The sequence below is a fragment of the Dromiciops gliroides genome, chromosome 4, assembly GCF_019393635.1.
Source record: "Dromiciops gliroides isolate mDroGli1 chromosome 4, mDroGli1.pri, whole genome shotgun sequence".
Lineage (NCBI taxonomy): Eukaryota > Metazoa > Chordata > Mammalia > Microbiotheria > Microbiotheriidae > Dromiciops > Dromiciops gliroides.
Window position 1 is genome coordinate 402614749 of NC_057864.1, and position 14717 is coordinate 402629465.

At 40.6% G+C, this 14717-nt stretch overlaps 1 protein-coding gene across 2 annotated transcripts in view; it reads right to left on the reverse strand.

The window, feature by feature from the left end:
• Positions 1-312: 312 nt before the first annotated feature.
• The window catches only part of PLG (plasminogen), a 73069-nt gene continuing 58664 nt past the window's right edge, over positions 313-14717 (reverse strand). For both annotated transcript variants that reach the window (XM_044002537.1, XM_044002536.1), the window contains exons 13-19: positions 13730-13823; positions 12272-12395; positions 9531-9605; positions 8104-8244; positions 7104-7210; positions 1771-1916; positions 313-756 (exon numbers count right to left, since the gene is read on the reverse strand). In XM_044002537.1, the coding sequence (XP_043858472.1) occupies positions 595-756; positions 1771-1916; positions 7104-7210; positions 8104-8244; positions 9531-9605; positions 12272-12395; positions 13730-13823 (849 nt within the window). In that variant the 3' untranslated portion in view covers positions 313-594. The remainder of the gene's footprint in view (positions 757-1770; positions 1917-7103; positions 7211-8103; positions 8245-9530; positions 9606-12271; positions 12396-13729; positions 13824-14717) is intronic.

Sequence of the window (14717 nt, forward strand, 5' to 3'; positions counted from 1 at the left end):
GCTGCTCCACATTAATGAAAGCAATGGGGTAGGTAGCCCACTGGGACATCTCAACCCTTTTTCAGTAATGTTTTATGGCCTGGTTCCTCGTTCTTCGTTATACACCTCCTGAGAAGTAGATCTTCCTCACTTGAGTTAGTTAACTTCAATATCATATGGCTGGTGTAACCAGGTGAATTAGTAGTCCAGATCTTGAGCTAGAGAAAAGCGACTTTTACACAGATGAACAAGGAAGTGTAAACATTTAAAATCAGCTTTTATTCTTATAATTTTTGATCTAGCATTCAAGGATAAAAAAGAAATTGGCTCAAGTCAAGAGAAGTAAAGAATTTATTATTTTTTTTAATAAATGTCACAGCTGAGTCTCTATTAATACAGAATCAGACAGTCAGTAAGATGAAAAGCTGGTGCACAAAAAAATACCCAACAATTCAACGTCTTGGCCGCAACTGTCAAAATGGTATCACTCACAGCCAATGATAACACTCAGAGTCTTAGTTCAATTACTATAAATTACTTCCGAGCACATCATATATCTTCTTCCTGTGTGCTGATTACCATAAGAGTCCATGCTTCACAATTTCTCCTATCCAATTAATTATTTTTAATTACTTCTTCAATCCAAGAAATATACCTTGATACTCGAACATAAACACCAGGTTTATTGGGCTGGGCACAGCCTAGACCCCAAGAAGTGACACCTTGTAAAACAAATTTGTCATTGTCTAAACAAACCAGAGGTCCTCCGCTATCACCCTGTTTGGAGAAAAATGCAGTAATCAGTGATCAAGTATAATGATTGAATCATAGACTCTGTGCTTTGTTTTAGTAGACTAACTAGCTCTTCCATGAGAAATTATTTCATTTTTGTTTTCAGAATCTCTCTCTTTCTTGCATGTTTTTAAAATGTCCCCCTTTTCAGTAAAAAAGTATTTTGTCAGGGGCAGTTAGGTGGCGCAGTGGATAGAGCACCGGTCCTGGAGTCAGGAGAACCTGAGTTCAAATCCAGCCTTAGACACTTAACACTTACTAGCTGTGTGACCCTGGGCAAGTCACTTGACCCCCATTGCCTTACTAAAAAAAAAAAAAAGTATTTTGTCAAACAACAGTCATTTACTGGGAGAGGACTGCATTCCTAGCACAGTGTTTGGTGCTGAATGCTCTGCTTGTGGACTCAGTGAAGCTATTAGTTTGGATGCTTCACTCGAAGTAAACAAATTTGTAGAAACTATTATAAAAACTGATCACTTCCTCCTCTCTTCCTATTCTTCTGTTAGACAAGGCTAGGTCTAGACAAAGGCATGACATTGGTGAGGTCTGTCTTCAGCATGCACCCTCCCTCTTCTTTTCTAAGATACTCCCCCACCAGGCCTGCCAAGGTCTCCTGCCTCCTATTAGCCTAAACAGGGTGCATTTCTGCTAGGTGACAGCTGCGACATTGGGTTTAACACATTAATGATTGCAGGTGAAAACAGATGAATGGGAAATCTATTTGGGGCAAAACTTTTGAACCCTCCTCAAACCACATCATGCTGGTGGCTACCTGCTTTGCCTTTACCTGTCACCATTCCTTGCTTATGGTGCCACAGTTACCTAATTAAAAGTAAAATGTTCAGATTCGATCAACAGGTTGTTTTGACTATAAAACATTATGGAGAAAATGAGGCTGGTGTTTCTCATTGAATCGCCCAACATGGGAACTGCAGTAAAATGTCACAGTATTCAAACCCAAGTGTAGCCTCAGATTAGCATCCACTAGCATTTTCTTACCTGGCAGGTATCTTCGCTCCCATCTAAATGACCGGCACAAAGTTCAGAAGATTTCACTCTCCCATTTAAGTACTCATAGCGATTACACATTCGGTTATCAATCACAGGAAGGCTGGCTTGTTTGAGCCAACCTCCTGCAGAAGTGCCTTAGGTGAGAAAAGTAAAGAAATGATTATCAAGCCCCAAATCTCAGGACTAACAAATCAGGGAAAAAAAATTAGGTGGTATTATATCTAGCTTAATCAAAATAGGTAAATTCATAACAACAACAATCATAATAGTTAACATTTACATAGTGCTTATGTACTGCACTGCACTGGACACCGTACCCAGAGACACAGTAATTTTTTTTTTTGAGTGGGGCAATGAGGGTTAAGTGACTTGCCCAGGGTCATACAGCTAGTAAGTGTCAAGTGTCTGAGATCAAATTTGAACTCAGGTCCTCCTGAATCCAGGGCTGGTGCTTTATCCACTGCACCACCTACAAGCCCCCAAAGACACAATAATATTACCTTTTATTTCATTACCTGAATGTTTCCAATGCAACAATTTTTGCCTCAACCACAAAAGTGCCAGAGGTTAATTAGAGAGGGCAAAAGCATTTTATAATTATTATCTCATTTGATTATCACAACAATCCTGGGTGATAGGCCCTATTATTATCCCCACTTTGTAGATGAAATTGAGGCAGAGATTAAGTAACTTGCACAAAGTTAAATAGCCAGTAAGTGTCTGAGAGCAGATTTGAACTCAGGTCTTCCTCATTTGGCATTAGTATTGCTGTTTGTTTTATTATACTTTATTTCATTTTGAGAACAGAGAGAATGCAAATTGTTATACGTCCCCTCTAATAATCTCAGATTCAGAAAGGGCCTCAGAAACAATGGAGCCCAAACTGTATGAGAACAAAAATCCCATCTGTCACAGCTAGGTGGCACAGTACATAAAAGTGGCAGGCTTAGAGACAGTAAGACCTGAGTTCAAATTTGGCCTCAGATACTCACTAACTGTGTGACCCTGGGGAAGTCACTTAACCCTGTTTGTCTCAGTTTCCTCATCTGTCAAATGAGCTGTGGAAGGAAATAACATGCCACTCTAGCATTTTTGAGAAGAAAAACCCAAAAGGGGCCTTTAAGAGTTGGAGACAACTGAAACAACTGAACAAAAAATCACATATGGTTATCTATCTAGCCTTTGCTTGAAAATTTCAAGTGAAGGGGAAGCTACTCCTGAGATAGTCCATTCCACTTTTGGAGAGTTCCAGTTATTGGGCAGGTTCCCCCCCCCCCCCCCCCCCCCCCCCGCCCTCGCTGATATCCAGTCTAAATTAAGCTCTTTTGTAACTTTTAATCTTGCTCCTACCCCTGGGATCAAAATGGAACAAATCAAATCCTTCTTTACAATGTCACTTAAAGGCAGCAATTAGGCCCCCTCTAAATCTCTTCTCCAGGCTAAAAACATCTTCTGTTCCTTCAACTAACTTTTAACTGGGTACAGTTAGGAAGAGATTATCCCAGCCACTTAAAAGTGGTTGCTTTTGTCTGGTTTTGAGTCAATAAAAACTGGAGCGAACTGAACCCATGTCTGCTTCCTAGTATCGATTGAATGTCACGCCTGAGAAATCTGGTCACACTCAGGAATTTGTTTAAAAGAAGAATCAGATACAGTTCTGAGGGTCTGCATAGTTGCTGGAAGCAACTAGTACCACCTCTGACTCATATTGACTGTAAGAGTCTTAATAAATTATTCAACCCGTCAGTGGGCTCAGGCAATTCCTTAAGATTATAAATTATAGAGTGGTTGCTAATCTGTATTGAAAAATGGAAGTTTTTCCTATATACCAATGGAATCTCAAATCTGATTAAAAAATAAAACAAAACATTGGGCTTCAATTAGCAAGAGAGGAAAGAGAACACCAAACTTAGAACCAGATGACCTGAGTTCAAGTCTAATCTTAAACATTTATTGGTTGAATATCCCTGGGCAAATCACTTAACCTGTCTCTGTATCCTCATCTGTAAAATCAAGATATTAATACTTGGGTAGATTGTAAAGCTTCCCCCACTATATATCTGGGGGCTGTTATTAATAGGATACAGTAATGTATTTCCCGTCATTCCGATGAGTAAGGGAGCAATTAGCTTTCAAGGGCTTTGTTAGTGGGTGAAATTGTTTGTGTGAGGATACTGTCATCTTGTGGCCAAAAGAGACAAAGAGGAGGTGGGGTGTGTATTCTGTGCAGAAGTAAATTTGGAGATGGGGGAGGGGAAGAAACCCAGTGCAACAATATTAAATTAACATTAAGCAGATTAACAATGCGTAAATTAGTAAATTATTATGAGCATAAGCTGGGAGGGGTCCCTCAATTTCAATACATTTTATTAGTTTCAAAAGCAAGAGAATCTTTTGAAAAGAATAGAAAGAAGCATGGGAATTAATACTTACTCATGTTCAGATGCTATTTTTAAGGTTCACAAAGTACTTTCCTCATAATAACCTTGTGCAGTCATTAATGCCCTCATTTTGCCAATGAGAAACCTGACTTTCAGAAGGAGTGATTTGTCCTCAGTCACACAGCTAATAAATGTTAGGCTGAGAATTTGAACTCACATCCCTATTTCAAGCCTGTTATACGTACACACCCCCTTTAATAAAAGAAACTCTATATCATCCTACCACAAAATGTGTACTGGGAATTGTTTATATAATGATCATTTTCTAGAAAGTGGGTAAATAGGCTACCCTACTGTAACAGATAAGAGCAGCACCTCCAATGGGGAGGAGGCAGGGCCAAAACTACAGAAGGGAGAGGAAGGGAAATCGTCGCAGAATGGTTTTTGAGACTTGTTACCTATCCATCAGACGTTAGCCTCCATTTCACTTTTCCCAAAAGGGAATGAATTTGGGAGTTCTGCAAAGAAAAATGTGTCTTGTTTTTAAGTAGAGGGGAAGGGAGAGAAGAACTTGATAACCACAGAATTGTAGACTTGCTAGACATGAGTTCTTGATTATGAGTTATTACCGTGAGAAGTCAAATGATCAAAATCAACCAGTTGAGTCCCCTTGCTTAGTTAACAAGGAAAAGGGCATCATAACCCTCCCAGTCCTACAGGTTTACAATCTAGTGTCATCCCCAACTCCCCACTCTCACCATCCATCTCCAATTTGTTGCCCCAAGTCCTTTTGGTTTTACCTTGGTAACGTTTCTCATATGTGCCATCTTCTCTTATTTGATACTACTAGCACCTTGATATAGGCCCTGATCACCTCAAGCCTAGATTATTATACCCTCAGGTTGGTTTCTTTGAGGGTCATGGAGAGTTGGACATGACTAAAAAACCAACTCAACAACAACAAAGGGTTTCTCTACCTCAATTTTCTTTTGTCTAGTCCATCTTCCACACAGCTGCCAAACTGATCCTCCCAAAACTCAAATCTGACTATATAAATCCCCCCCTCTCATTCAATACATTCTAGTGGCTCCCTACTACCTTCAGGATTAAATATGAAATTTTCTGTTTGGCTTTTAAAGCCCTTCAAAACTTGGCGTCCTCCTACCTCACGAGTCGTCTTTGTCTTTACTCCCCTCCAAATGATCTTGAATCTGGTGATGTTGGCCTCCTTGCTGTACTTCACATAAGATACTCCATCTCCTTTCTCATCTCCTCTTCCTGACTTCCCTAGCTTCCTTCAAGTCAAAGTCTTGTCCTTCATTCTAGTGCCTTCCCTCTGCTGATTATTTCCAATTTAACCTGTGTAGAGTTTGTTTGTATGTGGTTGTCTGCATGTTGTCTAACTCAGACTGTGAGCTCCTTGAGAGCGGGGACTGTATTTTGTCTTTTTTTTTTTTTGACAACTTTCCACCTTCCCCTCCCCCATTTGTGTTTTGAATTTGGGGGGAAGAAAGGAAGGTCAATGGAAGGTGTAGTTAGTAATAATGTAATAGTAATGTCTTAAGGGGTCATTGTAATATTTTAAATTCACTCAAGGGAAAATCAAATAGCATAATAAGCAGGAACTTAAAAAAAAAATTTTTCAGGGCAATGAGGGTTAGTTAAATGACTTGCCCAGGGTGACACAGCTAGTGTCAAATGTCTGAGGCTGGATTTAAACTCAGGTCCGGTGCTTTATCCACTGTGCCACTTAGCTGCCCCCAAGTACAACTTTTAAAATGAAAGTATAGAATGATATACTTAGAGCAACTGGTATGAGATAGAATTCATAATTTCATATACAGTCCTATTTTGGCATGTTTTGATTTATGTATGGAAGTTCTCTGGTTTGTAAATGCAGCATTAAATTAAAAAACCCAAACAAGTTATAATTTAGGTTTTTTTGGAAGACCTTTAGTGTCTGGGAACCTACTGCCTTCTAAAGCATCCCATTTTGTCATGTTACTGTAATGTATGTTATTTTCTTTACAACAATTGATTGGCTCTCCAAAACTTGGACCCATTATTTCTAGTCCTATACTGCTTCTTCCAGCCAAATTCTTTTTTATTTTTTACTTCAAATAAAAATTTTTATTTTAAAAAAAGAATCATATGTTCCTCTGGAAGCTTCTGCTAGGAAACAATGCCTTGCCTTTCCTTTGAAATCACATCCCATTTAAACTGTATATCTCTTGTATGTAGATGTGGCTTCCACTATTAGACTATGAGTTTCTTTTATTTTTTTTCCTTTTTCTTTTTCTTTTTTTTTTGCAGGGCAATGAGGGTTAAGTGACTTGCCCAGGATCACACAGCTAGTAAGTGTCAAGTGTCTGAGGCTGGCTTTGAACTCAGGTTCTCCTGAATCCAGGGCCAGTGCTTTATCCACTGCATCACCTAGCTGCCCCTAGACTATGAGTTTCTTGAGAGTAGGGGCTGGTTTTTTTGCCTTCCTTGGTATGCCCAGTGCTTAGCATAGTGCCTGGTACAGAAATAAGGCTTAATAAATTCTCATTTATCTAGCCACAGACTGACTCTATGTCTCTGAAAACTATGTATTCTAAGGAGAAAGGGAAAGAGGTGAATGAATGATACTCAGTGATACAGATTTACATGTCAGAAATATGATCATTTTCTCAATTAGGAAACACCAAAATAAAGATCATTTCACACACACACACACACACACACACACACACCAAAGACCAATTGTGTCTTTTTTTTTTTTTTAGTGAGGCGATTGGGGTTAAGTGACTTGCCCAGGGTCACACAGCTAATAAGTGTTAAGTATCTGAGGCCGGATTTGAACTCAGGTACTCCTGACTCCAAGGCCAGTGCTCTATCCACTGTGCCACCTAGCTGCCCCAGACCAATTGTGTCTTAATGCTATAGAATTTCTCTCACCTTGAGTTTCGCCCCACCCAGTGACATGGCAGAGTGTCCTGTCGGGCACCATAAAATCTTGTGAAGGTAAGCATGCTGGGATTACTTTATCATTGATAACAGCAGGTCTGAAAGTAAAAAACGAAAAACAAAAAATAGAACCAAAAAAAAACCCAAGGTTTTTCGATTATCTTATGCCAATGCTATTATTTCCAGTCTTCCTACTGATGCATAATGTGCATGTTTTTGTCTTTCTAAATGCAACGGTAGGCCCTGAGTCAATATAGGACTATCTCTCCACTGCAAAGTTGTTTATTGAAATAACTTTTACTCCTAAATAATGGTACCCAGGACTTTTTCATTAAACTGGCTAAATTATCAAAACTTAAATAGATGAGCCCTCCTTTTAAAGAAAGTGCCCGAGTTAGCCATCTTTTCATTCCTCATCTGCCCATAACCCTTTGGACTTTTCTATCTTCCCTCTTTCCTTCCTCCTTCTCCTTCCTTTCCAGCTTCCTTTTATATATTGTCTTTCCCCATTCAACTGTAAGCTCCTAGAGGGCAGAAGATAGCTTTCTTTTTCTTATTTATATTTCCAGTTCTTAGCACTGGAGCACAGTGCCTGTCACATAGTAGGTGTTTAATAAATGTTTATTAACCAACTTCTTTTTGGGGGGTGGGCAGGGCAATGGGGGTTAAGTGACTTGCCCAGGGTCACACAGCTAGTAAGTGTCAAGTGTCTGAGGCTGGCTTTGAACTCAGGTCCTCCTGACTCCAGGGCTAGTGTTTTATCCACTGCACCACCTAGCTGCCCCTGCTGTAATGATTTCTGAAGCATAAATGCTCACACTGAAAATTTAACAACCAGCTCTCTCCTACTTGTCCCAGCTGACTTCTCAGAGCATCCCTGGAAGCCCCGACTAAATGGATCCCCCGCTTAACCTTTTGGCTGCTGCTTTTGCTTTATAAAATCTAAGACTAAACAGACTTATTATATTCCCATAAGTGAATTAATTAATACCTGTTCAGTTTCAGCAAAGCGATGTCTGTACGATAGGGTCCCTTGAATAGCTGAGTAACTCCTATTTCTTGAGAATATGATTCTGGAGGAGTTTCACTGTGTAGCCCCAGGATGACTTTATATGAGGTAGGCCTGCTGGAGCTGTAATGAAAAGGACAATTAAAAGTAGGGCATGATGTTTCTGAAGAACCAGCCTGGGGCCAGAAATGATCCTCCTAAATAAACCTTTAGCATTCTCTTTGGGATTCTGTCTTTATTCAAAAGGCCCAGTACCCCTTATTGTCCCAGTAGGCAGTAACTGCCTGTTGTACCACCAGGATCATGTCACATTACTCAAAGATCCTTCTGTGGCTCCCCAGTACTCACTGAATGAAGCCTAAAATCCTTATACTAAGAGGCAAGGCTCTCTTCAATGTACTCCTCCTTCAAGCACTCCACTCTTCCAAACCAACAGGGCTACTTACATCCCATCCCATCCCATCTCTGTCTGTCTGTCTGTCTCTGTCTCTGTCTCTCTCTCTACCTCTGGTCACCGAAGGCCCTCCATGCCTTGAAGAGACCCTCCCCCTGGCACCATTACCAAATGGTGATGTGTGACCCTTTGAGTTCCAGACTGGATGCTATCTCTTCCTTGAAACCTCACCTGACCATTTCTGTGTCCTTCACTGTACTCCCATGTCAAAGATATATAGCCATGTGATAGAATGTAGGCTATTTGCAAGCAAAGACCATTTCCTCTTTTTGTATTTGTATCATAGTACTTGCCACATAGTAGGCATTTAAAAGAAATGCTTGTTGCTTGCTTCTCTTTTGTCTCAGAATGGTTTCCTGGGATCTTTATTTTGCACTTATTACCCTCTCTTTTATCTTGGTCTTTTATGTATTGTCTCCTCCCCATACCCCCCACACCCCATCAAATTGTAAAATTTCTTGAGATCCTGGAAGTTTCTTATCTGCTTTTCTGCCTTGCATTTACTAGGTGCTTAACAAACATCTAATAAATGATTGGATAAATGTATCACAGACATCTGACTAGCCATAAAGGAAGGTATAGGGTTTGCATCATCATTTCCTGCCCTTCCTTGTTAGCCAAAGAATGTCAGGAATGAGATGGACTATACAAACTTGTATCTGGGGTGTTGCCCTATCTGAAAGGGAGAATGGAACATTAAGGGGATGACAGGAATACGTACTGATTGTCTTGGGCAAACTGGGGACATACATGCCATTTGTTGTAGCGGCTCAGTCCTTCGGTTACGCCTGACTTTCTAACCCTGTGGACCATAGCGCATCAGGCCTATAAAGAGCTAAGTGCTTTGATCCTGCTGTTCACTTAGACTCACAAGCTTGCCTGAACTTGCTCTCTACACCGCTGGTAATGGTTTTCTGAACCACTTAGCAGTTATTACCATTAGCAGCCGGCTTACCGTTCCAGGCAATGAGCAGCTGTCAGCACCCACTGTGGAGCAATGAGGGTACCTCCACAGAAGTGCTCACCAAACCTAGATGAGAAAGGCAGGTTTTAGTTGGAGAACTGATTGTTCATTTCCTACTAACATGTCATAAGACAGCCGAAGCTGGCCCTATAAAAACCCCATACTGTTCTTCCTAGATTAAAAAAGAAAGAATCCTAGAAATTCAAAACTAAAAGGACCTTGAGCCTAGACTCTAGTCACTATGCTTGGCACATGGTGAGAGCTTCATAAATAAATGCTTGTTGGCCAACTTATTGACCCTTTTTTTTTTTTTGGTGAGGCAATTGGGGTTAAGTGACTTGCCCAGGGTCACACAGCTAGTAAGTGTCAAGTGTCTGAGGCCGGACTTAACCTCAGGTCCTCCTGAATCCAGGACCAGTACTATCTCCACTGTGTCACCTAGCTGCCCCCAAATGATTGACTCTTAAAAATTATGGTGTCTAATCCCCCCCATTTTAGATATGGTCTAAGGCACCTTGGATTCAGAATGACCGAAGGGCTCAGTTAAAGACTAGAACACAGGCCTCCTGGCTTCCTATCCAGTGTTCTTTCTCTACCCACTACCAATGGGCTATGTACTTCCCATTGGTTTTCTGGCTTGGAAATTTTCTAATGATCATCACTAGGGGTGTACTGGAGCCAGCTTCTACAAGCTCAGGAGAGCCAACTGTTATGTTTTCAGTGTGAGTGCTTATTACATCTCAGAAATCAACAAAGCCTACAAATCAGGTCTTGATTTATTGTTTTGTTAATTGTCTATACTTAAATGGATGGAGAAAATGTTAGTCATGCAGTGAGGTTCCTAATTTATGCTCTCACCCATCAGCTCCAACCCCACCCCCCGCCTCCAGTACTTGTCAGTTGGCTGGCAGATGTTATGTCCTTGGTCATTCACCATGGAATACAGCATACCAAAGTGCCCCTAAAACAGAGATTGCTTGAATCCATGGCCTTGAATTCATTAGTTTTCTGCTCTAAATGAGATAACTAGCCACAAACTTATGACAGAGGCTTTATTTCTGAGACCTTTTGCTAAGAATGTTAACAGATTATTTCATGGGGAGCAAAAGATGTCCCAAAGGGATAGTTTTAACGTTAACATTTTTTTTTCCTTCAGGGCAATGAAGGTTAAGTGATTTGCCCAGAGTCATACAGCTAGTAAATGTGAAATGTCTGAGGCCCGATTTGAACTCAGGTCCTTCTGAATCCAGGGCCGGTGCGCCACCTAGCTGCCCTCCATTCCCCCAAAGGAACAGTTTTGTAGGGAATCCTGCTGATTTCAGCTTATAAGTCCTATCTCTTAGAAATATTCCATAAAATGGTGACTTGCTAGGGGCAGAAGATACTGTGAAAATTAAATATTTAATAGATCCAAAGATCTCAAAGGCAACCGGAAAGCTGGCCTCAGAGCCAGGAATAGTGGAGTCCAAATCTTAACCTCTGATACATACCGGCTATGTGACCGTGGACAAGCCTAGTCTCTAAGACTACAAGTTGGAGAAGGTACCTACATGGACTGGTAGAGGAAATTTCATCATCTAGGATATTTTTCTATTCCAATGAAATAGAGATTCAATCTCTATCAGGAGAGCTAATAGGCAGTGGATAGAGTGCCATGCCTAGAGTCAGGAAGACGTGAAGTCAAATCTAAGCTCATACATTTTCTAACTGTGACATGGGGCAAGTCATTTAAATTCCCTTTGCCTTAACTTTCCTCACCTATTTTGTTATTCAGCCATTTTTCAACCCTGTATGAAAGTCCTCTTGAGCCCCATTTAGGGTTTTCTTGGCAGAGATACTGGAGCAGTTTGCCATTTCCTTCTCTGGCTCATTTTACAGATAAGGAAACAGAGGCAAACAAGGTTAAGTGACTTGCCCAGGGTCACACAATAAGTGTCTAAAGCCAGATTTGGACTCACAACGATGTCTTCCTGACTCCAGACCCAGAGCTCTATCCTAGCTGCCACCTAGCAGCCCCTCCTCAATTATAAAATGGGGTTAATAACAGCACCTACCTCAGAGTTGTGAAGATTAAATGAGGCAATGATTGTGATATATATATATATATATATATATAATTATTCATCTTCCTCTTATCACTATCATAAGATGTCAGGATAGTATAGAGAAATTATCAACATCCCTCCAGCTTTATTTTCACTAGTGATTTATTAGATATTTCTTTCAGGAAAGGCTGGGAACTGAGGGAAGAATGTTGTATAAATTGTCAAATAGATAAGTGTTTTGTTAAATTTTTTTTTTAGTTAAAAAGGAAGACAAAATTTGGGGATGGGGTGGGAGGGGGACATATTCAAAAATAACTATGTTGTTGAAACAAAGCCCATCAGTAAGGTGTTTTGTTGTTTTGTTTTGTTTTGTTTTGTTTAAGCCTGAATAGATTTTGGATTCTGGATTCCCTGAGAGCATATAATGTATTCTGGTTCTGTCCACTAGGAGGCACTTCCATTCCAAAGGAGATTGGCTAAAAGGACTCCTTCATCCCTTTGTATGGATTTTTTTTTTTTTTTGGTAGGGCAGCAGGTAAGGAGAATATTTTGGTTAGTTTGTTGTTCCATCTTACCTTCCCAACAATAAAGCTGCTGACTTCTGAAATGTCAGTACATACTTAAATGTACTTGAATAAAAGTCTTGCTTGGAAGGAATGTATGGAACATAAGAGTAAAACATCTTACCTTGTTCTGAGACTGATCTGCCAGGGCCAAGAGTGGGGCTGAGCTTGACACCCACCCACAATTCTTCCTGGGCATTTCTTTGGCTCTACTCTGGGTTTTCCACAGTCAAATGAAGCTGGTGAGACTTGGAGAAGGAAAGAGAGGGCTTTTGAAAGGGCTTAAGTTGTCAATTATATCATTTAATTAAAGAATTAATAATAAGTAAGGGTCAAACCAGAAAACATCAGCTAAGTACCACAAACTATGTAGGCACAAACATCTTTGGAAAAGACGTGTTAGAAATCTTCCAAAACACAGCACCCTGGCTTTCCAAAGGAATTGATTTCTAGCCAAGATGACTGTCTGAATTGGTGATGGTCTGCCCAATTTCCAATTACTTATTTTGTATCAGACATAATAACGATAGATAAATCTGGTGGAAAACAATAACAAGTGACTTTTTCCACCCCAGAACAGAAGAAAAAGTCAGCCAGAAGCCCATAGGCAATAGGAAAGGGGGTCTACCAACAAAACTAATGCCCAAGTAGGGCAACTTCCTAGAAGGACTGAGACATCTTTAGACCATGAGACTGTGTCTAGAAGGAGCAAGAGAAGAAGGTTCCCTGAGAAAGCCCTAGGGAAGAGCTAAATAAGACATGATAGGCACAGTACTCAGACTGGGACAGCCTATGATCAGGGGCTCTATTCCAGAGAGGATCCTAAAGATCCAGTGCCATGAAACTCAAAGATGGAGGAGAAGGGGAACCTAAATCTAGGAGGTGGAGGTCATCATGACCCAAGAGACCCAAGATGAGCCCATCAGGGATGACCACATTAGCCAAGAGTACAAGGGGCCTTGCCTGGCTCTAGCAAAAAGGCCTAATTTAGGAGATGGAGAAAAGTGCAAATAAAAACAAAATTGAATACAAGGAGGATAGGAGAATGAGTTTCAATTAGGAAATTATGCAGTGCTTTAAATAACCCCAAAGTTCTACCAAGCTTGTCTTTTAAATATACATATTTTTTTAGTGATGCCATATGGTTGATTGTCATGAAATACTTTGAATTCCACAAGTCACTGAAAGGGCAGAAAGCTACATAGTCAGCCTGAAGAGCCTACACAGTATATTGCAGACCATTCTGCAGTACCTAAATGTCAATCCATTCCAATGAAGAATTATACAAAAGTCTTAGAAAGAATATTATCGGGATTATGATTGGGAAAAGAAGTGAGCTGTTCACGTTGCAAGAGCTTATCGGCTCTGTCAGTCTCTGTACAATGTTAAGATGCCTAGGGGAAGGCTTCCTGTAGATTAAGTGGACCCTCCTGTGGAGAATAAAAGCACCTTGTGACAAGATTCTTGCCATTTGACAAGATTCAGCTCTCTTACATAGAAACTTGAAAATGTCACCAAAAAGAAATTCTTCCATCTCTCAAGGGTTTTAAGAAATAAGAGAAAAGGGAGGAAAGTGAGTTACCACACTGGGGGATGTCACAGTAGTCAAAGTGCTTTTGAGGATTTGTTGTATAGCACCAAGGACCATTGGGATCACCATCAGGATTACGGCAGTACTGGGGAAAAAAAGAGAGAGAGACTTGTAATACTCTAATGTTGTCAGTGAGGGTCTCTGGGAGTTGACACTTTGTCCACTTCTTAGGAATGATCAGTTATTGGGGCAGTGGGGAGACCACAGGCTTGCGAAAGAGGGAACAGTGATTTGGCATTGCCTTGGGTTCTCTTCAGTACTATTTCTTCAGGTGAGGACCATTTCCCTGTGGGCTCAGAGGTCACAAGATTTAAAACTGGAAGGGAGGACATTCAAGATCTGATACAGCCTTCTAATTTTCCAAAGGAGGAAATTGAATCCTAAGGAGGCAGAGTGACACTTCCAAAGGTTGATGCTACTAAATAACATCTTGGAAGCCCCCCCACCTTTTTTCTCTACCCTATAATCATTACCCCCCCCCCCAAAAAAAAAAGTTATCCTTTGAGGAAAGTGTGAGACTATTGCAAAATCACATTGGTGAGAAGGCAGGGTACTTCAACTCCAACCCCCATCTAAACAGATTAAAATGAATTTCAAGGACAAACATTACATGGTGCATGATAAAGAGCTCTGGTGCTCATGTTGGAGGATCTAGGTTGGAATCCTGGGTCTGCCATCAATGTGACCTTGGGTTTTATCCCTCTGGGCCTCTGTGTTCTTCTTCTTTACTTTATTTTATTTTTATTAAATTTTATTTTTTAACAAAACATATCTATCTCCCCTCCCTCCCAAACTACCTGCCCCCAATGAAAAGTAAAGAAAAGAAAACCCATTGCACATAGCTGTAGTTAAGTAAAACAAATTCCCACATTGGCCACATTCAAAGAAACGTAGATCTAAGGGGCAGCTAGGTGGCACAGTGAATAGAGCACCAGCCCTGGAGTCAGGAGTACCTGAGTTCAAATCCGGCCTCAGACAC